General features: G+C 49.8%; 1 protein-coding gene and 1 long non-coding RNA gene across 3 annotated transcripts; one reads left to right on the top strand and one right to left on the bottom strand.

Annotated features, from left to right (window-relative positions):
- Window positions 1–210: 210 nt before the first annotated feature.
- Window positions 211–20935, bottom strand: PRDM8 (PR/SET domain 8). The gene is made up of 6 exons (XM_055434982.2): window positions 20796–20935; window positions 7875–8128; window positions 6792–6928; window positions 4294–4514; window positions 2935–3166; window positions 211–2538 (listed from the first exon to the last, which is right to left on the bottom strand). Exons 4-6 carry the CDS (start codon window positions 4510–4512, stop codon window positions 947–949), a joined length of 2043 nt encoding a protein of 680 aa, XP_055290957.2. The 5' UTR covers window positions 4513–4514; window positions 6792–6928; window positions 7875–8128; window positions 20796–20935; the 3' UTR covers window positions 211–946.
- Window positions 15093–19088, top strand: LOC129562039 (uncharacterized). Of its 2 annotated transcripts, XR_008687097.2 has the most exons (5): window positions 15093–15319; window positions 15416–15526; window positions 15722–15829; window positions 17631–17771; window positions 18607–19088. It is a non-coding gene; the product is annotated as an uncharacterized LOC129562039 (long non-coding RNA). The 2 variants fall into 2 exon arrangements; XR_008687096.2 differs by having other exon boundaries at window positions 15093–15526.
- Window positions 20936–22294: the final 1359 nt, after the last annotated feature.

The raw sequence follows: 22294 nt of genomic DNA, 5'->3' as shown, positions 1-22294 counted from the left end.
TCAGGGGCTCAATGAAAATATATGGTATCTACTCAAAGTGTAATCCCATGGACAGAGGAACCATAGGGTTGCAAAGAGTCAGACACTACTAAGCAACTGAGAATGCACTCAAAAGTGTAGCCTTTAGCTACAAAAAACATTTTAAAACACTTTCCCAATAATTGCTTTGAGGAAAATAGTCATTTATTGTCAAAGCATCCAACATACCCGGATAATCTATAAAGTTTAATAAATCTTTCCAGGGATAAAAGAAACACATAACTATCCAGACTCCATTTCACTGGCACAAAATTACACTTTGTATTAAAAGGAAATGCATATTTACATAATGATGACATTCTTCATTGAAGTCCATAATCATTTCATGATACATGCACTTCCCCCTGGAAACTTAAACTGAATGGTTACCACCTTTTTATTTGTTTTGCTTATTTTTGTAAGAACACAAACTGTAATCAAGAAATGCAGGAAGCATCTCACCCTCCTCCTTTACTTTATATCTAAAATAAATTTTGCCCTTACATATAATTATTACATCTAAACCGTAAGTGCTTAATAATTTAAGTAGAAACGTATGACAAATGCATCAATATGTTGCAATATATGACATTTTAAAAAATGTACCTTTGTTTTTGGGAAAGTGAAAATGCGTGCATTCAAAAGAAAACCCTTCAAACAACCCACCCGATCAAAAATCCACCATCCTGTCTCGTGTGTGTGTGTGTGTGTGTGTGTGTGTGTGTGTGTGTGTGTGTGTGTGGTGTAGGTCACAGGTAAACATCTGGGTGTAAAGGTTGGGGGAGACCACGTGTGTGTGCCTATGTGAGAGCGAGTGTCTCCGGGTGTGATGTTTCCGGTCACAAGGAGGTGGTGGATGTCCTCGCATATTTGTTCCTGCAGGTGGTTCGACTGTGCGTGCGCGCGGAAAGCGGAGGTCGTTTCCGTGTCAATTATGCGAGGTCATGTGCCTGGAGAGGTGGTGGCGCTCCCTGAAGGACTCGTTGCAAATGGGGCACTTGAGTTTCTCCTCCCGCCTCCGCTTCACCAAGGGCTCCATGGCGTACTCCTTTTTGTGATGCGACCTCATGTGGTACACCAGGTCGGAGGTCATGCGGAAGGAGGCATTGCACTTGGCGCACCAGTTCTGCGCGGGCAGACACAGCGAGGTGAACGAGGGCGGCAGCAGCGTGAGCGCCGACGGCAGCTGCAACTGCAGGGGCCCCGCGGCCGCCGCCGCTGCGGCCGCCGCGGCGGCGGAGCTCTTGGGCCAGAAGGCGGTGGCATAGAGGAACGGGCTCTGCTTGGGCAGCCCGCCGCCGCCGCCGCCGTTCGGCAGGGCCCCGCAACCTCCGTTCAGCTCCGCCGCTCCCTGCAGCTTCACGGCCAGCGGGTCGGAGGCGGCGGGGTACAGTCTGGTGGGGCCCACCCCGTCGCCGGGGTGGCACGGCTCGAGAGCGCCCAGCTTCTGGCCCAGCACCAGCGGGGACAGCTGCGAGAAGGAGCGCGCCGGCTGCGAGAAGGCGCTCTTGCGCTCGTCCGCCGCGGCGCCCTGGCCCCCGCCCGCGCCGCCCCCCGCGCCCCCCGCGCCCGCGCCGCCGCCGCCAGCGCCGCCCAGCTGCGGCACCGAGGTGAAGGCGCTGCCCCGCGCCGGGCTGCCGCCCTCCAGCCGGCCGGGCAGCGCGCCCCCGGGCCGCGGGGCCAGCAGCTTCTCGCTGCCTGCCGGGGACGAGGCCACGGGCGTGGAGGAGGAGCCGCCCCCGCCGCCCGCGTCCTGCTCCTCGGCGGCCGCGCCCCCGCCGTCGGCGGCCGCCTCCTCCGGCCCCCCGGCCGCCCGGGCCGCCTTCTTCACCTCCACGAAGGCGCTGCGCTTCGCCTCCCCCGTCTCGGGGCTGGGCGGCGCGAAGAGGCGGCCGTTCTCCTCCAGGCTGAAGTAGCTGCCGGAGTTGCGGTACTGCTGAGGCGTGCACACCAGGTCCTCCTTGGAGGCGGGCAGGGCCCGCTCGGCGAAGCGGCCCCGGCCCCCCGCCAGCCCCGCGCCGCCGCCGCCCTCGGCCGCCTCCTCCGGGAACTTCCTCTTCCCTTTGCCCACGCCCGCGGCGCTGCCGTCGGGACTCAGCTCCGCCTCCTGGTGGCCGCTGCCGCCGCCGAGGCTCCGCGCCGGGGAGCAGCTGCTGGCGCCCCCGGAGTTCTCCAGCTCCCGCGCCAGGTTGTGAAAGTCCGTGGACGGCTTCGCGCCGCTGCCGCCACCAGCCGCCGGCGGGTTACCGCTCTCGGGGGAGGGGGCCGGGTAGTGGTGGACCGGGCCGGCTTTGCAGAACTTGGGGCCGGGACCCAAGGGTGCCTCCTGCGACTGCTGCTGGTCCTTGGCACCGCCGCCGCCTCCGTGATCCTTGGTGCCCACGCCGCCGCCTTGCTCCTCTCGGGGGCTCAGATCAGCGCCGTGAAGTCTCTTGGGGCAGCGGAAGCGCAGATGCGCTACATAGGGGAACTCAAACTGGAAACGTTGGCTGCACTCCAGGCATGTGTAAGGGGACGACCCTGCTTAGTGAGCAAACAGCACACACACACACACCCCACATGATTACTCAGCATCGTCTCTAGGCCAATTTGCCATCACTCCCTCCACAAATCCACTTTCACCTCTCAGGGTGAGTGCCTGAAAACAGGAACATTGGACAAGACCCGGTCTAACTTTCCCTCCAGATTTGAGGAGAGTGCAGAAATTAAGCCAAGCGTGTCCGGATTCGTCTTCACCTAGCTGTCCCAGCTTCACCGGGACAAACTATATCTTCACCCAGACTATATCTCAGAAGCTCTCTACAAGGCACCCCAAGGGAGGGAAGGCTCGCCCAGGCTCCAGAGTGACCCCGCCGCCCCCGACCCTCCGCCCCTCCGCTAGCTAAGGGCCCGGACGCAGGTCTTGAGCCAACCTACCATTCATTTTGCTGTGGGATCTAGAGGGGCAGAGCAAGAGTAACTCGGTCAGTTCTTTCCCGTACCAAACTAGTAACTCCTCATCTTTGGCAATCCTGCGGAGAGAGCGGTAAAACAGCTGTCCGTTTTTTATATAGGCTTCAAGGTTCTGCTCTTCTTTATCTCTGGCTGATTGGACCAGACGCAGCCACATGAGACCTTCCGAGGAACCATTCGCCGCTGACGTGTCTACCTACAGTTTAGAGAAAAGAAAAGAATACAAGAAAGAAGGGAGTGAGGGAGGGGGACTCTTGTGAGGCAATGAAGCCAAAGGAGCCGGGGCCATTTCCGCTGTTATTATTTCTCTAAGAATTGTTATCTGAGATCAAGCTTCCAAAAACTTGACCCGACTTAACATCCATCCTCATGTTTGCAGCCAGCAGGCAAGATAACATCCCTGGCAAGCTGCATTAATTATACAGATTATTTAAGTCGTCAGGCTTGTGTGTGTGTGTGTGTTTTAGCCAAAGGGGCAGTGGGGTCTTAGTTGCCAGACCAGCGATCAAACTTGTCCCCCTGTTTTGGAAGGGTGGAGCCTTAACCACTGGACCACCAGGGAAGTCCTGTCTTTTTATATATTGGATGAATACCAAATTAGCAATATTTTTTTACAATTCAAATTAGTGCTAAGCTCTTGAGAACTGATTTCGAAATTATCTCACATTGCAAAAGTATGTGGAATTTTGTTTTAGAAGTGAAAAGCAAACTTAGATTTTAGAAATTATTTTGTGACTTTTGCTCATCTTCCTTATTTTGGCTTAAACAACTAATGGTTCTTTGTAAAGAAAGAATAGGAAGTGACAGGACTTTTCACACTCAAACATATGGCTGGAATGATGTTTTATTGTCAAAACACCAACACTTTTATTTAAATACAAACTCTAGACACTAGCTAGCTTAATCAGAAAGAGTAATATTCCAGGGAACAGGAGGCCTCTGGGATTGGAAGGCAAATGCACCCAATATTTACAGAAAAGTACTTATAGGAAGTACTTAGCCTACAAATAGCCTCAATCCTAGTGAAATTTCCCACAGAGTTAAGGAAGTGGTGTTCATCTCCAGGAAAGCCCAGAATCCAGGCATTGATTTAGGCACATCTGGCATTCAAAATCTAATTTTGTCACTTATTTCCAAAAATCAGTTGACAATACTCTGGAGTTTAATTTTCTTTTTCTAATTTCTGGTGTGTAAAATAGAATTGCATGTATCACTGCATTTTCTACATGTAGAACCTGTCTCAGCTTGTAATTAGAATGATTCTTAGTCTGTTTTTAAGAGGATATTACCCTCATATCCTACAGAACATCAACCAAGACTTACCCGGAAGATATAAGGGACCGTTCTCTTGTCTGTGGACTTGAGAGCTATGAAAGCTATGCTGTCGTACAGGGAAGTATGGCTCAGGACGCAGGGACCAAATATAGCATTCTCAGGGATGTCGCAGGTGGTGTAAACGCTGGTAAAAATATCTGTCAGACACTGCTGGACAGCCTTGGCATCTCCCTCCCAGATGCCTCGCTGGATGCCCGGATCCTCCATCACTGGAGACAGATACAGAGGACAATTGAAGCGAATTTACATTCCTCCTTTTGCCTCCGAATCCAGGCAGAATCTTCTAACTACTGGACAGATTTTTCTTGAATTTGCTTGGTTTTTGCATCGATCTCATTTCAAAAATAAAGCTGATGGCAGATTAAATCTGGCATATGACAAAGATGCCAAGGAAGAGTACTTTCTTTTCCTTTAAAAATGTAAAGAGAATTGTGATGGGGAGCTCAGAGTGGACTGACTGCTAGAAAGAAAGACAAACGGGGCTAGGAAAGAGGAGATGTTTTCTGACTTACCTTGGGGGAGGATGAGACAGGATTGGGGGGGAGGGGGAGAGAAGTGGAGAACAAAAGGATTTTTTTTTTGCTAGCCTATAGACTTTCTAGACTGCAAGAAACTTCTAACCTTTGGGGGAAAGCTCCTTTCTTTTACTCTCGTATATTGAGTTGGGTGTCCGGGAGCTGGTTTCATCTTATTTTTCTTCCAAAGAGGGGAACAGCACTAGTGAGCAGGCAGAGACAGCGGAGCATAGCGAATGGATTTCAAGTGGAGTGTCAGGGCACTGATTCCATGTCAGCTAACCTTTCTCCGCAGCCTACAAGAGGGGACGTGTGTCTGCTCATTACCATAATCCAACACTGTCCCTCCGAGGCTTTAATTAAAAGCAGCAAGCAGAGGTAATTATTTTCTTCTCGACATGCTTATTTATGGATGAGGGTGAATCCCAGTTACCTTGTTATACAAGGGGGTGGGTAGAGTCGCATGTGCCTCATGAAGTGAGCAGGTACAGAGCAGGACTGAAGTGTCCCCTGTCTGAAATACTGTGTGTGTAATGACTGGTGAATGTTCGCTCCCCCAGATCGGACCTTGTCTGGGCAAGAGGGGGCAGCCCTGCTTGAGAAGACCTCAGTAGGCTCTCCAGCTGTTTAATCTGCAGCAATTCAGAAAGTAACGCCCTGGTGGTGGGCTCTCTTATTATTAAGCTGTCATAAGGACACATTTTCCTTCCTTTGGCTTTGGACACCCCCCCCCCCACTACAAGACTTATCATCAAAAAACAAACAAAACATATTTAAATTTTAAAGCAGTTTTGTATTAACTGCATTGTTCACTTTTGCTGACTGATTAGAAGATTCCTCCAAGTTGATTTTTCCCCAATAACGTTGCCATTGCCAGATATTTAAGTATATTTTGTACAGTTTAAGTAGCAGGAAAGGGAAACCCAATTCTTTTCCTAAGCAGCTGTTCTTTCTGGGACAATATTGGTAATGTTCATTTTTATCTTAATGTCTATTAACCAGTTAATCTGGCAAATGTCATTAGAAGGTAGCGCTTTCCCCCACTTTTCCAGCTAACAGAGCAGGAAACTTTGGTCAGTTTTCCACTCATTCTGCTATCTCCTCCAAATATCAAGTATGGGCTGTATCTGCCAGAGAGGAATCAGAGAAAATATCCATAAAGTAGAAACTCCCTTTATTATTCTACAGCATTTACCTCTGGGCATTTTACCCTACCCAAGGTAGCCTTTCTGATCTCCAACTGCACATTTAAATACATTTTTAAAAATCTCTCAGCAGCTTTCAGAACCTCCTTTTCAACGGAATTCTATTCTCTCCTTTTCAATTTCCTCAATTCAGCGTTTTATGCCCCAATTTTTCTCTTCCTTTTAAAAGTCTCTTTCACACAAACGGCTCATTGTGCCGAGAGGTCGCCCCGTCACTTCGGGCAACAGCAGGGACGCAGTCATTAAAATGCAGTCCTACCTAACAATACGGTGAAAAGCTCCTCGCTACGCCGCGCTAATAGGGGTTCGCGTCGCCGCGGCGGCCGCCACGAGCCTCACGCCGCTCACAATAAGCGCTGGGCGAGAGCCTGCGCTCTGCCGCCCGCGCGCGGTCGCCTTCGCCGCCCAACCTTCCGCAGCTCTGCATCCTCCGCTAGGCCCGGGTTCCCAGCCGTCCGGAGCATCCTCCCGGAGCCGGCGCGGCTCGCCGAAAGCCGTCGCTGCCGCCGGCCGCTCGCCCTCCCCCGTCGGCAGGCATTGTCTGGCGGCCGCGCGCGCCCCAGTCGCTGGCTTTTTCTTGGGCAAAGTGCTCTCCACCCGCCCCTCCCTTTGTATAACCCTGTTGGCAGTAGCGAGCCCCTCCACAATTATTTCCTCCCCCTCTCCTGGATAATGAGAAGACGGGGGACTGAATTCTCCACTCTCCCCACCAAACCTGTCTTCCTCCCCCCGCCCACCCCACCCCCATCAAGGCAAAGAGACTTACCAGGAATAAGGTCAGGATCAAACCGCCCCAATAAGGCCACCTGGAACCGGGAGATGCAGACGAGTGCTTCTTTTGCCTATTGTATCAGTTTATTTCCATGTCGAGAGGTGTTGGTGTTGCTGTCATGCAGGCTCTGCCTAAAGGGAGGAGAGAGAAACCAGGGAGAGTAGGGAGAGGAGAGAGAAGAGAGTTGTACAGATGGGCCCGATGCAGTGACTGACTGGCACGCAGACACACACTTTTTGTTTGCCGCACATAATCTGCCCAATGACGCGTGACAGCCCACGTCCCCTCCCTTTAACTCTTTGCTGGGCTGGGCGCTCCCTCCGGCGGCACCGCCTGCCTGGAAGCGGTCTCGCCGGCCTGCCCGGGCCCCGCGCAGCCCCTGAGCGCCTTCCCCATGCGGCAACGCCTCTCGGAGCTCGGGTCGGCTCAACTCCTCCGAAAGCCTGGGCCCTCTGGGACTGGTTCGGGGCGGGGGTCGGAAAGGGAAGTACCAAAAAGACCTGGAGAGGGCCTTTTCCCGTTTCTCTTGGCACCTGGAACACCCCTGGCAGACGGCTGTCCACTCAGCGCGCGCAAGGACCCCACGCTCACTTCCCCCGAGTCTGAGTTCTCTGGAGGGGAAAGGGGGGTTGTGGATTAGCTCCTTCAGCCGCAGCTGATACGCGCAGCTGGTTGCCCAGGGGGGTGACAAACCCTCACCAGCGCTCTCCAGGAGCGCTCACACCACCAAGACCTTAGGAGCAAGACTCAAAAAGGATACGCTTTGGTGAGAACTTGGCTCAGTCCTTCCTTGAACACGGAGATGGGTAAGGGGGATGCAGTAGAGATGCCGCCAGACCTCCGAAGGGGATTTATAGGGGTCTTTTGGTCCCAGTACACAAGTACAGGGCGGGAGAAGGGGTGAGGAGGAGACGAGTGGGAAAGAAAACCCAGATTGTGGGACGCAAGCTCTTCCTGCGCTTCCGCCCTCAGCCTGGCGCGTTCCGCCTAGTGCCTAAGGGGGTCCCCTGTCAGGGGAGACCGGTATTCTAAGACCCCCGGGGGTGGGGAAGGTGAGTTAAAAGTAAAAATTATTACCGAGATGGGCTCCGGAGAGCTTTTCACGTCCAGCAGGTGGTGGAAGAGTGGATGGAGCGGCCGAGGCCGTCTCGGGAGCCTCGTTTGTGCGCTAAGCCACTTAGAGGCGCTGGCTTGACCCTTTAGTGCAGCAGCTGATGTTGATGGCTGGAGGTCTTTAGCAGCCTGAAAGTTCAATCCTTCTGCAGGATTCCGCCACACATTTTCGCTGGGGGATCTCGGGGTTGTTTTCCTACATTGAACTGTCTCGGCTCCTAAGGGAAGAAAGACCTTTTGAGTGGTATAGACAGTCCCACTCCTTCAGCCCCACCCACACCACCAATACATTGAAGAGGGCAATCCATTCGCTTTAGGATAAATCGGACGAGTAGCCGGTTAAAGCAGCCAGGACTTCAGGAGACAGCCTAGTTTGTATCCTGTGTTCAAACAAGGTAAGTGGATTGGGGGTCGGCGAAGAGCAGCTTAAAAGGAAAAGGTGTGTGCTTTGCTGCTCTGAGACCTCCCTCCGGGACCCAGTGAAGCAACCAGGCACGGAGCATCTCTACCCCTGGCTCCCACAGTACTAGGAGGCCTGGAAAGAATTATGAAGAGGAGAAATTAAAAAACAGTGCGAGGAATTTCCCACTGAGTTTTCCTGTCACTCCCGCTCCTCCCCTCTCTCTTCATCCAGCCCTGGCCAGCCGCCGCGCTCCCTCCTCTCCCCCTCCCCGCCCCCCACACATAAATTCGGAATCCTTCTGATCAGACAGAGCCCATTGCCTAAGCTGGGACTTGGAGAAAGGTTGCAAAATCCCCATATACTAAGAAGTAAAGGGAGAATTCGCCCTTAATTTTCAGGTTAGTTATCAACTTTTCAAAGAAACCTCAAACTGCAGTTGCCTTCCATCTGAACATATCTTTTCTCTTATATTTGTCCACACTTTAAAATAGTTTGGCTAAGGGCAACTCATGTAATGACCAAGGCTTAATGCTGAGAGTTTTCATATGTGTCTATACAAAAATCTGCAAAGTTATTTAGTCACCATTTGGCTTATAACTGGATGCTCCATTAATTATTCCCCTCATCTCATTCACACACACACACACAAGCATCCCTCATCACTTATTTAAAGAAAGGGTGATGGGATTAGAAATGTCAAAAGAATTATCTCAAACATCTGAAAAATAACTTGCAGTGTTGAAGAATTCACTTAAGTGAATTCAGAGAAGGAAGAAGGTGTAAACAACAGCAAATTAAGATAAAGTAGCCATAAGAGGATTGTGGTCCCTAAGAAACCACAGCAAAAGTGGGGGGGTGGGGGAGGGGTGTCCAGGGATGGGGAATGGGGGTGGGGGAGTGCAGTGTTTTAATTCCTAAACTGTAGAACAAAACACTCCTCAGGGCCTTCTTTTACTGTTTTTGATTTGTTTGGTTTTTAAGAGAATAGGAAGTTTGCTTTTCCCAGGAAAAGTCATCCATCCATGCAAACCACTTTAAAAAAATCTTCTTACATATTGTAAGTATAAAAGGATCTACCCCAGATTATAAGCATTCTGGAAAACCTTAGAATCTAAATGGCAGAAGGCATTTTTCTTTTTCCTGGCCTTTCCTTTCCTTAAATATAAAGGGCATTTGGACTATGTCTTCTTTGAGGTACTGAAACCTAGACTCCAATCTGTATAAAATAATCAATGTTTTTGGCACTGAAATTGGGGGTGAGGGAGCTTGGCTTTCCAAATGTCAAGCTAGAAAATAACTAAGATTCTGTACATCAAAGAGGAGAGAGATGTATTGAGAATCAGCCACCTAATTCTCTCAGTTTCACTTATCTTGCCCCCTAATTAGATTTCCCCTACTGATTTTAGATAAAAGTCCCCAAATAAAAAAATTTCCTACATTTTATGAATCCAACCAACTCTTTGTCTTATGTGTCAAATGAATCACACAACAACAACAACAAAACCCCACAAATACAGGTAAGAGTAAGTTTCAAATTTCTACTTTGAGGGTTTTCTAGTATTTTAAGCAAAACATATTCTGCTAGGTAGTATAAGTGACCTAAGTGAAAACTGTTAATCGGAGGTAAAGAAAATCTACAACTTACTTTACTTTCTCTAGAAATCTATGGGCTAAAATGCATAAACCACTTGGAATTGATCCTGAATTATTACTTACTGGAATTCGCTGATACTAAATGAAGGGTTGAGGCATTTATTCAGCCTCAAACAGTACTATAAAAATATATCTTGGTCAACACTTTTTATCTAATTCACGTGGAACAATGGGTTTATGCATATATTTAGAGCTCTCTTCCTTGGGGTTTTATTTCCAGTTAAATGATTAGAGGGATGACAATGAAGAGTGAGGGTACTTTTGCCTTGCCCTACTTTAACAAGGCTTCTTGGAGTTATGGCAGAAAATACATGTGTAGACAACTGCAGTATTGTTTTGGAAGAGAAGGCTGGAGAGAGATTGATGAATGGTTCCTGAGGTGGTGCCTTTTATGACCTAAGTGAGAGGGTGCAGAAAGGGTAAGAAAGGAAATCTGATACTTGAGAGTGTTACAATGGAAATGTCCTTTTTCCTCCCAGGGTAGAGAAAGAAGGCCTTAAATATCTCAACTTGTGTGATAGGAGGCAGGTAAAGTCTCCAAGAATAACTCACTCAGAAGGATTATTACTTTATAAGAATGAAACACATTCTTTTTCTTTCTCTCTCCCTGTCCAGGTCCTGGCTCATCCCCCTCCAATCATATCTCCAAAGCATTACACAAGCAAAGACTTAGTTTGAAATATATAGGTATATAATATTACACATTTTCACACTGGAAGACAAGATGATGCCAAAGAAGCAGATAGATGGTGAAGACTTTTTCCTAAACTTAGCTTCCTACAGGGAGGTATCTGGAAAGAGCTACAGGGAGATTGGGGGAGACAGATTATGGAACTTCATGGAGGGGTACTGCACTGCCCTAGCCTTACCAAGGAGGATAAAGAACTTTCTAAGGGATAAGTTAGAGGCAAGAAGAGGCAATTGGCTGAACTGGATAAAGGTTTACAGGAATGGGGGGGGGGCACTTTGCTTTACATAAATATTCATGGCAAAATCAGTCTGGGTCTGTTCCTCACCAAGGGTTACAGCAGATTCAATAGGTTATAAATGAATTAATGTTTCCTAGGTTCATTCTAGGACAGCCAGAGACTCAAAGGATGGATAATTTTGTAGCCTGTGAAGAGGGACTCCAGGCTTCCAACTGCAGGGATCATTACTCCTCACACATTTTTCTCTCTTTGGCTCCTCCTCTTTCTCAATAGATGGTAACTGTTCTTAATCCTGTTGCTACAACTACAATCATTATTATAGCTATAAAACCTTCTCTCTGAGGGATCTCAAGTTCCACTTGCCCTTCCTTCTGTTGGAGTTCAGTTTTGAGCTGGATAGCCTTTGTGCAATTCAGTTTCTCTCCTGGATCTAAGTTGTAGTCAGTTGGCTTAAGGGCTTCTAAAGATGACTTCCAGCAGAGCAAGGAAACTGTCCTGATACTGAAGGCAACCACTATAGATCTGAAATGAATGCCTCATGCTCACCTGTGTGAATGTAACCTGTGAACCATGTCTACTATCCAGTATCCTGGCCTCCTGCATTCTTCCAGATTTTATGCCCCTTCCAGGTGAATATCTATAGATCTAGCAAGGAATATTCTGTCTAATCCTCAGGTTACAAAGTCCTCCCCAGAATCATACATACAGTCCTTGAATATACCTTAGTAGATGGAGTAGGGTTGTTGTTTACTCGCTAAGTAGTGTCAGACTCTTTTGCTATTCCATGGACTGTAGCCACTTACCAGATTCCTCCATCCATGGGATTTTCCAGGCAAGAATACTGGAGTGGGTGGCCATTTCCTTCTCCAAGGTGGAGTAGGGTAGGAGGAAGGAAATGTAGACAGGGCCATAGGCCTCCTTATCCTCTGGGTCAGGGTTTTCAGACAGATAGGGGACCAAGGGGTGTCCAGCAGTCTCAGATTGGAGGAAGCATCAGATTTTGAGAAGACTGACTCTAGGCCTTAGGAATGCCACCAAATTGAGAGGCTCTACATCAAATTTCTTTACACAGCCAAGACAAGGGAATTATCCCAATACTCAGCACCTGACTTCTACCTCTTTTCCCCTTTATTTTAGGCTTCTCAGGTGGTGTAGTTGGTAAAGAATCACAATGCAGGAGCCACAAGAGACAAGACTCCAGTTTGACCCCTAGGTTAAAAGAGAGATGCTTACTGAAATAGTGGGTTCATACCAGGCAGATTTGACTCCCTGACACCTGATCACAGCTAACCTTTTAGCAGCATATAGCATTCCTCTCCTGGGAAGGGGGTCTTGTCAGAATGCATGCACACCCAGGACTTTCTAGCTAAGACTCTTTCCATGGCATACTTTTCTGAAGCCTGAGGAGACATCTGATTTTCTCTAACAAAAAGGGAGGCAAAAAAGAAGAAGAATGAAAAAGGATAGGGGCAATAGATATCCATCACTCACCACAACAGTGACGATTCCCATTACTTTGTTAGAGCCTTGGAAATACTTTAATTTTTTCACAAACTATGTCCTCATACACAAACTGCTTCCCTGGTCATCTTGCAAATTGAATTGTTTGAGTGAAAATTATCTTTCATGATTTCAATTCAAATGAGTTGCATGTATTTCATAATTTAATCTGGGGGTATTAATCTAGCACCGCAAGGGGAATGTCTTCTAAAATAGTATATGGAAGGCCTAGAGCTTTTTCATCAGCACTAAAAAACAATCAGTGTAGGTCACGAACAATAGTGATATCATCTCCATCTGCAGATGAATGGATAAGAAAGCTTTGGTACATATACACAATGGAGTATTTCTCAGCCATCAAAAAGAATGCATTTGAATCAGTTTTAATGAGGTGGATGAAATTGGAGCCAATTATACAGAGTGAAGTAAGCCAGAAAGAAGAACATCAATACCGTATATTAACGCATATATATGGAATTTAGAAAAATGGTAACCTGAACCCTGTATAAGAGACTGCAAAAGAGACATAGGCATTTAGAACAGTCTTTGGGACTCTGTGGGAGAGGGTGAAGGTGGAATGATTGGGGAGAATGGAATTGTAGCATGTATATTATCATAAGTGACCAGTCCAGGTTCGACGCATAATTTTTCCTCTGTTCATTTCTTTGCATTTGTGCTTTTTTAATAAAAATACTTTTAACTGTAAAGAAAAAAAAAACATTTAAGGCAGATAGTCAGTAAAATTATCTGAAGAGATTTGAAATTAACTCTGTGTTACTTTTTATTGTTTGGGAAAAAGACTATGTTTATTGTACATTTGACAGGTTTTATTGGTTGATTTATTTGAAGGAGTCAAAATTTAAGCAAATAAACATTGTTAAAGGGACACTATTGCTTATATTGAATATTAAGAATTTTAAGTAGATTCCTTTTATTGGCTGTCAGTTTTTGCCAGCTTTCCTGATGTATAATTGACATAAAATTGTATGTATGTACATACTGATTTGATGTGCATTTACATTGTGAAATAATTGTTGCCACAAATAAATTAACTCATACATCCACCATTCCACAGTTACCTTTTTGTTGCTGTTGTGAAAACACCTGTCTACTCTCTTAGCAAATTTCATGTATATTTGAAATATTAAATATTGGTAACACACTGTATATTAGATTCCCAGAATTTATTCATCTTATAATAAAAAGTTTAAAGCCTTTGACCAAAAAAAAAAAAAAAATAGTGATATCATCACTACAAAGAACAATGTTGTATATACATTACAAAGTGGCAAAAATGATAGGCAGGGGGACTGAAATTTGTATTTGTTCTCTTGTACTAATACTTTCTTACTGAAAGCCAACTTCCACATTGATTTGCTAGTCTTCTGGTGATATAATATAAAGGTAACCAAGATATAATTCATAATGTCCTCTCAAGTTTTAAAGAAAACCCATACTCTACAAATAAATAATATCCAGAATTGTGAAAAAAAAATTCACAAATTCCTAAGAATAAATACACTGAATTTAAAGACCTGAATGTTAAGTTTCCTGAAGGCCTAGAATCCAATTATGTCTGAACAATTTTATACCTGATCAGATATGGTCGTGTGTGTGTGTGTGTGTGTGTGTGTGAGGATGGGGGTGGGGGGGTAGTGGGGGTGGGGGGTGGGAAGAAGGAGAGATTTTCTTGGCTACAAAGTAGTCACTTCTTGTTGCATGTTTTCATGTAAGATGGTTTTGAGAAAATATGTGACATCATATAGGAAAGCAATTGCTCCCAGGGAAGCAAAACAATAGAGTTCTGATAGCAAAACAATAGAGTTCTGATAGCAGTTCAGAACTGAACTGCTATCGAGAGAAACAGCAGTGTTCTTATGGAGAGTTAAGAATCTGTCAAGAGTTCTGAAGAATATGTTTTATATACGTCATTCTAGTAACAAGTATCTGGTGTATGTAATCAGGTGCCTCACAGTGTTATCTACATTCTAGAGTCAGATTACCTGAGTCACTAGGAAGTTAATGTTTCCAAGGAGCTTCTGAACCTGTGAAAATGTCCTGGGGAAAGTCAATGCTCTCAGAGTGCAGAGTTCCATTTCTTATCTAGGGGACTGAATTAGTTTTTCTATCCCTAAAGCCACTCACAGCTGAGTCAGGCCCAACATTTGGGCCTCAAGGCAAGGCAGGGAAATGTTTCCTAGCCTAAGACAATGATATCTGGATTCTCCGCGGCAGCCTGCAGGTCCCAGTAAAGGGCGACAGAGCTAAGAGTACAGAGAAAGCCAAATAACAGAGATGAGCTTGGTGGGCTAAGGAAGTCTCCCCACGATGGGCCCAAAGAGAGCATTACCCGGACAGTACCACAGAGGGCAGACGACACTCCCATTACATTCGGAGTGACACTGGGCAGAACCAGACAAGCTTTCGGTGGAGGGTTACTTTCAGAAGCAGCGCTAGCAAATCGGCCACATTGAGCAGGAAGAAGCCACGCAGCGCTCCCAGTTCGGGGACAGACATGCCCTGGCCTAAGGTGGGAAGAAGTTCAGTTAAGCCTCCTCCCCACCAAGTTTTCCGTGTTCTCCAGCCTCCTACCGCCTCCCTGGAATTAGCGCCAACTCTGGCCTCCTGCTAAGCGTCTAGTTTCCCCGTGGAAAGGCTTCTGGAGCGCTGGCTTCCGGGTACCGCAGCTCCCGGTCACCACGCCCCCCTGGGCGGGCCTCACACGACGCCCCCATCCCCTTTTCCCAGGGCCCGCGGTCTGTGTTCAGATCTTTCACTAGCCGAGCTGCCCGTGACCTCTCCCAGCCTTGGATTTTCTCCTCGGGCGAACTAAGGCTGGCTAGAGCTGCCTCCGGGGTCGCGGCGAGGACTCAGTGCGGAAACGAGGGCTAGCGCGCTTTGGAAAGCCAGTTGCTGAGCAGATGGTAAGGGATTATTTCCAAGAGCCGGAGTTAGTTTCATTTCAGCCTTGGCCGTCCCAGAGATGTCTCAATGCCTTCATAAAGGAACGTTCTTTTCAGACGTATAGAGAACTGACCCGAGAAGGACCACCAACAACTCAGGTTTAGGCCACGACTCCATCAGAGCAACTATCTACTTCTGTTCGAATCCTGGCCCCAGACGCGTGGCAGGTAATTTAACCTGTCCCTGCTTCAGGTCTTCTTCTGTGAACCAAGGGTAATAAAGACAGCTCTTTTTATGAAGTTACTGTGAGGGCTGAGTTGATATTTAGCAAGCGCAGGGAACAATGCCTAACACAAGTTAAAAACCTATTTCAGTGCTGGCTACTCTTACTGATAGTAACACTGCCTTGGCTTCCCTTGCAGAAAATTTAAGAATTGTGCTGTGTCCCCGCTTTCAAAGCCACTCAGCAAAGGCTGAGGATTTCTCGATGTTGCTAACAGTACGGAAGTCCTGGAGGATAAAGTAAGAAGGTATGAGCGATGTGTCCAGGTGTTCAGGGATCCCCAAGGGCCCAAACACAGACTTTACGGTAGAGCGAGCGGTTTTTCGGCCAGGATCCTGGGAGATTGGACTTCTATCCCTCATCCCGGCCATGAGCCTTTTCTTTAGACCTGGCAGCGGCGCACGTTGGAAACGCGGGCAAGTCCGGGCAGCGCGACGCCTTGGGGTGATGAGCCTGGGAACGCAGTGCTGACCGACTCAAGGGCCCTGGCCAGAATGCCAGAGCCGGGCGGGGCAGAGGAACCTGAAGCCCCGGCCGCCGGCCCGACCGGGACTCAGGGCCTGGGAGCCGCAATGCCCTTTCTCTTCCTCAAAGGGCTGAGGCGCAACCGCGGGGCTCAGGTACAGGTGGCCCTGAGACCGCGTGGGCATTCCAGGACCGCCCCTACACACGCCAGCGTTCAAAGCAGCCTGACCGCACTACAGCCGGGCTTCAGCCACGTGGTCGCACCCTGGCCCCGCCCCCGACGCGGTCTGCGCCGGGCCTGTGGGCCGCACAGCGACCCCCTAGTCCCAGGCCAGGGCTTGGGGCAAAACCTCTTTGCCGGGGTCCTTGCTGCTTTCGGGCCTCTGCAGTCGCAGTGCCTTTGCCCCAGGCCTACAGTCTCATGAACCCTCCTGCCTGGGCAGGGACAGGTAACAGAGGTCAGTGTGGATTCTTTCTTCTGAAGGGTCCTGGAACCACTGGACCAAAATTTGGGATCCTAAACACTTAGATTTGAACCCCGAGTCTGCAGTTTACTAGCTGTGTGTCTTTGAGCACACACTTAACCTCTCTGAGGTCCGATTTCCTCATTTGGAAAATAGCAGAAACACCATTGGTCTCTTAGAGTCACTATGAATATTGTAAAAGCAAGCTTGGGTTCAGAACCCAGGTGGCCCAGTTGCTTGGGTTAGCTTCTCTGTTCTCCAGTTTCCTGTGAAGAAAGGGGATCTGTGAACTAGGGTTGATAATCCTTAACTCAAAGGGTTGTAAGAATTAAAGGTGATAAGCCTGTTGGGGGCATTTAGTCTAGCACATGGTAAGAGCCTAAACAGTTAATTATTTAAAGCATCTCAGTGTCTGTCACTTTGAAATGCTGGGAAAATACAGTTTTTAAATCTTAGTTCTCCTAATCTTTTTATCCTCTTCAGAGAGAAACAATGTAAAGGTGCATGTGGCCTTGTTGGGTGGTAGTGCACACAGCCGGGAAAAGGCAGCTTGTGGCAATAAATTAGGTGACACTTCTGAAAGCTATAAGCCTTTCCTTCTGGCTCTTCCTCTTCAGTTTCTAGGGCAAGGTAAAAGAATAGGAAAGTCAGGGAAAAGGAACTTAGAACATGGAAGATGCTCATGTGTCTTGAATAGAGAATGGCATTTCGAATATTGAGACAAAGGGTCTGTCTGGAATGGAATCTGAGACCCAGAATTGGGGTTGGTTTCCATCTCTCTGTACCTGGCTGCCAGTAGGCACGTTAGGAGCATTTCTGTGTGACATTCTGTTTTTGGCTTTTGGGAGGGGAAGATACAGGGGTGAATTATCTTGGGGGTGAATGAGGCCTTTAATGGAGAGATGGGATCTATATATTCCCCAGAGCTTGAAAATTCAATTTAGAGTCCAGGAGCTTACATTCATAGGCATCCCTTAGTAGTCCTTAAGGCTCAGACCCTTTCAGAGGAGGAAAGCACACCTATATCACCATATGCTTTATCACTTGCCTTATTTTCTCAATACCAGCGTCCTTGATTTTTCAGATGGGATCACTGATACGCTTTTTTGTTCTCCATAGAAAATAGGATAATGGAGGATGATGCTGTACCAGGAACAGCAGTCCATTGGGGGAAACATGGCCCCAAACAGCATTCAAGACCATACCCTTCTGCTTTATTCTTAAGGGCAGAGAATACTGATGCAGCAACAGCAATCTAAGGTATTTCATAAACTTCTGGTTCTTCCTCTGCTCTCCTCTAAGACCTTGACTAAAAAACGTTGGAATAGAAAGGAGAATAAAATGAAATAAAACCATATCCTCAGTGTTTCACCGCCCCTCCCCCCCCCCCATTCCAGGGCAAATGCAACAACTGGTGAGAAGGAGCTGCAACTTAGAAAAGATTTATTTTTCCTGGCCGTAAATCTCATCCCCTTGTTCCTCTGCCCAACGAAGCATGCTAAAGTCCTTTTCCATAAAGTATTCAGTATTAGAGCCACAAAGCTCCCCCAATCAGTAGCCATCTGCTTCTACCATAACTGCTGCTCCCGAAGCAGGGAGAGCAGCAGCAGAGAAAGGGCACCACTGTTAGGCTGCTGGACAAATGAGGAGACTGAATAGCTTTGGTTTGCCTTGTGTATCTGTATCTATAGAGACAGGAGAAGAAAGGCCGCATTATAGTGATACAACAATTGTAAAACAAAACACGGAAGAGGCATCTAAAGGGCAATATCGCATGCATCAGGGGTCTCCAGATAAAAGGGGAACTAACAGATTTATAGAAACCTTTAATTGGTTTTCAATTGAAAGCTAAAGAGGCTGGGGCGAAGCTGTGAAGAGTGGCAAAGTGCTCCCCTTCAGGCGTCTGGGAGGCGTGATCGATTTCGCGGAGGGCGAAAAGAAGAATCCGGTACCCGCCCGGCGTCTGGGAGAGGGCAGGGAACAGGTCCACGTGAGGAGCTTTGCTCTGGGGCCAGGGAGTTACTGATTTGATCTTAATAACAGAATCTCTCTCTTTCCTTCCCTTGCTTCTTCCCTTCCTCCCATCCTCTTTCAGACCAGTAGGCAAATGGAGAGGGAAGGAAAGGATGCAAGAGTAAATCTAAGTTTCCATCTCCGGAAGAAATAGACCTCAACCTGAAAACACCAAATTCTGCCGCTAGAAAGGAAGCGTCTTTGGAAGAAACAGGGAGTCCCGCCCTCATCCTATCCCAGTCTTCTCTCTCCTTCTCTAGATCCAAACAGGAAAAGCTAAACATCACTGGAGACTGTGCACTTATTACGGGAGAAATCTTTGCTCGCGCCCACTGGGCAGGTTTCCGAGCGGGTCTCTCCCAACTGCAGGCACCGCGCGCCTTCGCTTAACTCCTTCCTGTCCGACCGGCGCCATCGCCACCCCCGCCCCGCAACCACCTCCGCGGACGGTGCCCACCCACGCAGCAGTCCCAGACGTCCGTTAGTCGGCTCCTGAGGCTAATTTATTGGCCCGACCCTCCATTATCTTTTTCGATTTCCTAATTAATCAAAGATAAAAAGCAATGGTGCAAATTACGATTATGAGGGAACTGGAAGACGTTTTTGAATAAAATGGGAGACGGGAAACGTGATTGATTGATAGGAGGGTGGAGAGGGAAATCTCAAGTGTGAGAAACAGGCCTCAGGGGCTGAAACCTTGACCCCCCTCCGTCTAGCGAGCTGACCCCCTCAGCCTTCCCTAGCGCCGCTGCCACGGGTCAGCCCCAAAGGAGGTCACTTGTGTCCGAAGGCTTCGGAGGAAAGAGAACTGGATTTCCTCTGGGCTCCAACCTCCCCGGGCTCCTGCGCCTAGCTCACTCGACCTTCCCCACCCCGGCCCACTCCGCAACCGTCCCTACAGGAATTTCAGGGCTCCAGGCCGGCGATCCCACTTAAGGCAGGAGCACCTCCGGACTGACATGCACCCCCATTATTGCGATGCTTTGTTGCGTAGCCAGTCTGTCACGGTTTTCTGTCTCTCTTTGGGTATTCCTCTGGCGAAGCGAGGCCAACTCTTCGTGAAATTGCAGGAAAACAAGTCTAGTAGGTCAGAGATTGCATTTGCTCGTGTAAGGGATTAATAGAGCCCCTGTCTGATGCTGCCTTGCAGAATTACGTTCAGGATTAAAAGGCAGACACGGCGCGGGCACACATTTTGCATTTTCTGGTGGTTGTGATTAATATTTCCGAGGGGATTTGTACCGGGAGCTTACGGGACGCACTCTCGGGGGTCTAATGCCAGACGGTCGCGCGCAGGGACCGTCAGGGGGCCTGTGGGCACGCGCGCAAGCCCTGGGGGGATTAGAGGGGACGCCAGGCGCCGAGACCTTTTAGCGCCTTCCCCCCTCTACCCTGATCCCAGCACAATTTCTATTGAAGACCCCAGGGAGGACTGTCCGGGGAGGCAGACTTTAAAGTCTTCTCGGACTCTCTATACGGGAAAATGCCCTCGAAGGGTCCTGACTCTAGGGTGGGAGGAAAGGGCTCAGTGCCAGGCCGCTGAACTTCACACATCCGTCCAGTAAAGAGAATTCCGAAGTCCGCGTTCAGGGGAAGCGCTGCTCCCAAACTCATCACTCCACTCCCCAAGTGAGTCAACGGACCCAGGTCAGGAAGAGGGTGATCTCAACCCTGTCGAACCGCCATTCTCAGCGCTGCTTTCGGGGGGACCACCAGGATGCACCTGCGGAGGGGAGCTAGCGCCTAGGCATTAAATACACCCCCCTTCCCATCGCCCCAGGAGGCGGACAAACCCTGACCGTGCGGGTGAAGGGACCAGAAAGGAGAGGAAAGGTCCAGGATGCGCAGTCGGGGAGAAGGAAGGGAACCTGGCAAGGGAGAAGGAGACAAAAAAGAGGCAAATAGGAAGCGAGAGAGAAGCGCGGAGGAAAGTGAGGGAGCCGGCGGTCGCAGTTGGTGGGCATTACCGCTCTCCGGCAGAAGGGGGCACCTCTCGGGCCGGGACAGCCTTCCAGGGGCCGGGGCGGGACGTCCGGGCGGAGCCCGCCCTCGGGCCGGGGCTCCGGGGTGCTGGGCGCCCCCTCCTGGCGGCGGCGCGGCGCTCACCTCGGCCGTCCCGCGGGTGCTGGGGTCCCGCGCCCGCTCGGCCCGCGGCGCCGGGGACCGGGAGGTGGTGCGGGGGCGGGCAGTCGGGAGACGGAGGCGGTGTAAGGGTGCCGCGGCGACGGGCAGGCTCGCTCCCCTCCCGCGCCTCCCCCGCCCGCTCCTCACCTGGGGCCTGCGGGGCTCCCTCCCCGCGGCCACGGCTCCGGCGCGCCCCTCGGCGGCCCGGCTCCTACCCCAAGCCAAGCCGGCGGGGGAGCCCGCCCTCCTCGCAGAGCAGTCGCGGTCTCCGCCGCCGCAGCAGCTGGGAGGGAGGGAGCGAGCGGCGGCGGCTGCCGGGCGGCGTCTGGGGGCCGCGAGCCGAGCGCGAGGAGCCGCCATCTGGAGCCTCGACTGCGGGCGGGGGTGCGGGTGCCAGGGAAGGGGCCGGGCGCCGGGGCCCGGGGCGCGCAAGGGGCCGGGGTCCGAGCGGCGGGGGAGCGGAGGCCTGGGGCTGTGATGGGAAATGTGCGGGAGGGGTCTGGCCCCTGGGGAGGGGGCGCAGAGGCCTGCCCCCTTTCGAGCCCCCCCTGAATCCCGGGGCAGACCCGACCCGCAGGTCTAGCGAAAGAGCGAGGCACCCGCGTGGCAGTCCCTCCCCCTCGCGGGGTGGGGAGCTGCGGCGGGGAGGGCGGTGTGGGCACCAAACACTCCTACACGCTCACACACCCGCTGCCCATCAGAAGTGGTTTTCTCATTTCTCTTTCCTCCCACCTTGTCCATCCCACTCCAGGAAACAGTCCCTTCCACACGGCGTGGATTTTTGGACACCTCCACATCCCTCCAGAGAACTTTTTCAGCCAGAACGTGGGACAGACACTGACAGGATACCATCCTTGGGGATAAATACCATCTAGTTTCCGCTGGACGGTGGAAAAGGAAGCGGGTGGTGTGCTGGGCGAGCGCATTCTTGCACTTTTAGCGGAGGGTGGAGGGGGGCGTGGAGGATAGGGAATGTCATTTCTCCCCTCTCCTTTTTTTTTTTTTTTTTTGTATTTCAGCTTCAATGTTTTTATATCTTTAACTAAAAAAAAAAAAAAAAAATCCTCTGTCCTAAGTTTGGATGGGGGCGGGGAGCAAACTCAAGGAGGAAGAAAGGCGACGAACGTGGGAGAGAGCCAGCGAACTCCAGCCCTCCAGCTTCCGGGCTGTCTCTGAGGGAGATGCCCTCAGCCATAGGCTTTAGCTCAGTGCAGGGGGAACTGATTGGGTGTATGGGTGGTGGCGGGAAGTCCGGATTAAAAAAAAAAAGAAGCAGCAGCAGCCATGCTCACTCCCACCCCAAGGCATTAAAAGACACTCCCTCCCCCAGCTGTCTCGTGTCCGGCAGAATGGCTTTATGTAAAAGATCTGGCATGTCACCCAGTGGCACATCTGGTAGGTGTAGATGACATTCATTAGCACGGGGCTTCTACTCCGCAGCATGCCAAAGCCCTGACAGAGATGCCCGGTGCCAATCATTCACTCGCTGCCAATCCCAGAGCGCGGCCGGGCGGGATGGCTCCCTTCCACCCTGGCACAAGGACTGGAGGAAACAATGTGTTGAGATACGAAGAGATGAAAGCGGGGCTGAGGATTCGAGGCACCCAACAGATGTATCCCGTGAGGAGATAACGGGGCGAAGAGTC

This window comes from Moschus berezovskii, chromosome 5 (genome assembly GCF_049115385.1).
Source record: "Moschus berezovskii isolate FMDL1 chromosome 5, NW_MosBer_1.0, whole genome shotgun sequence".
NCBI classification, from domain to species: domain Eukaryota; kingdom Metazoa; phylum Chordata; class Mammalia; order Artiodactyla; family Moschidae; genus Moschus; species Moschus berezovskii.
Note: the sequence above shows the minus strand (reverse complement) of the source record. Positions and strands in the feature narration are given on the sequence as shown.

Coding starts and splice junctions, on each gene's coding strand:
- PRDM8 (XM_055434982.2), bottom strand. CDS start 4,512: ATGGAGGATCCGGGCATCCAGCGAGGCATCTGGGAGGGAGATGCCAAG. Junction 3,167..4,293: donor CGGTCCCTTATATCTTCCGG/GTAAGTCTTGGT, acceptor TCTAAACTGTAG/GTAGACACGTCAGCGGCGAA. Junction 2,539..2,934: donor ATCCCACAGCAAAATGAATG/GTAGGTTGGCTC, acceptor CTCACTAAGCAG/GGTCGTCCCCTTACACATGC.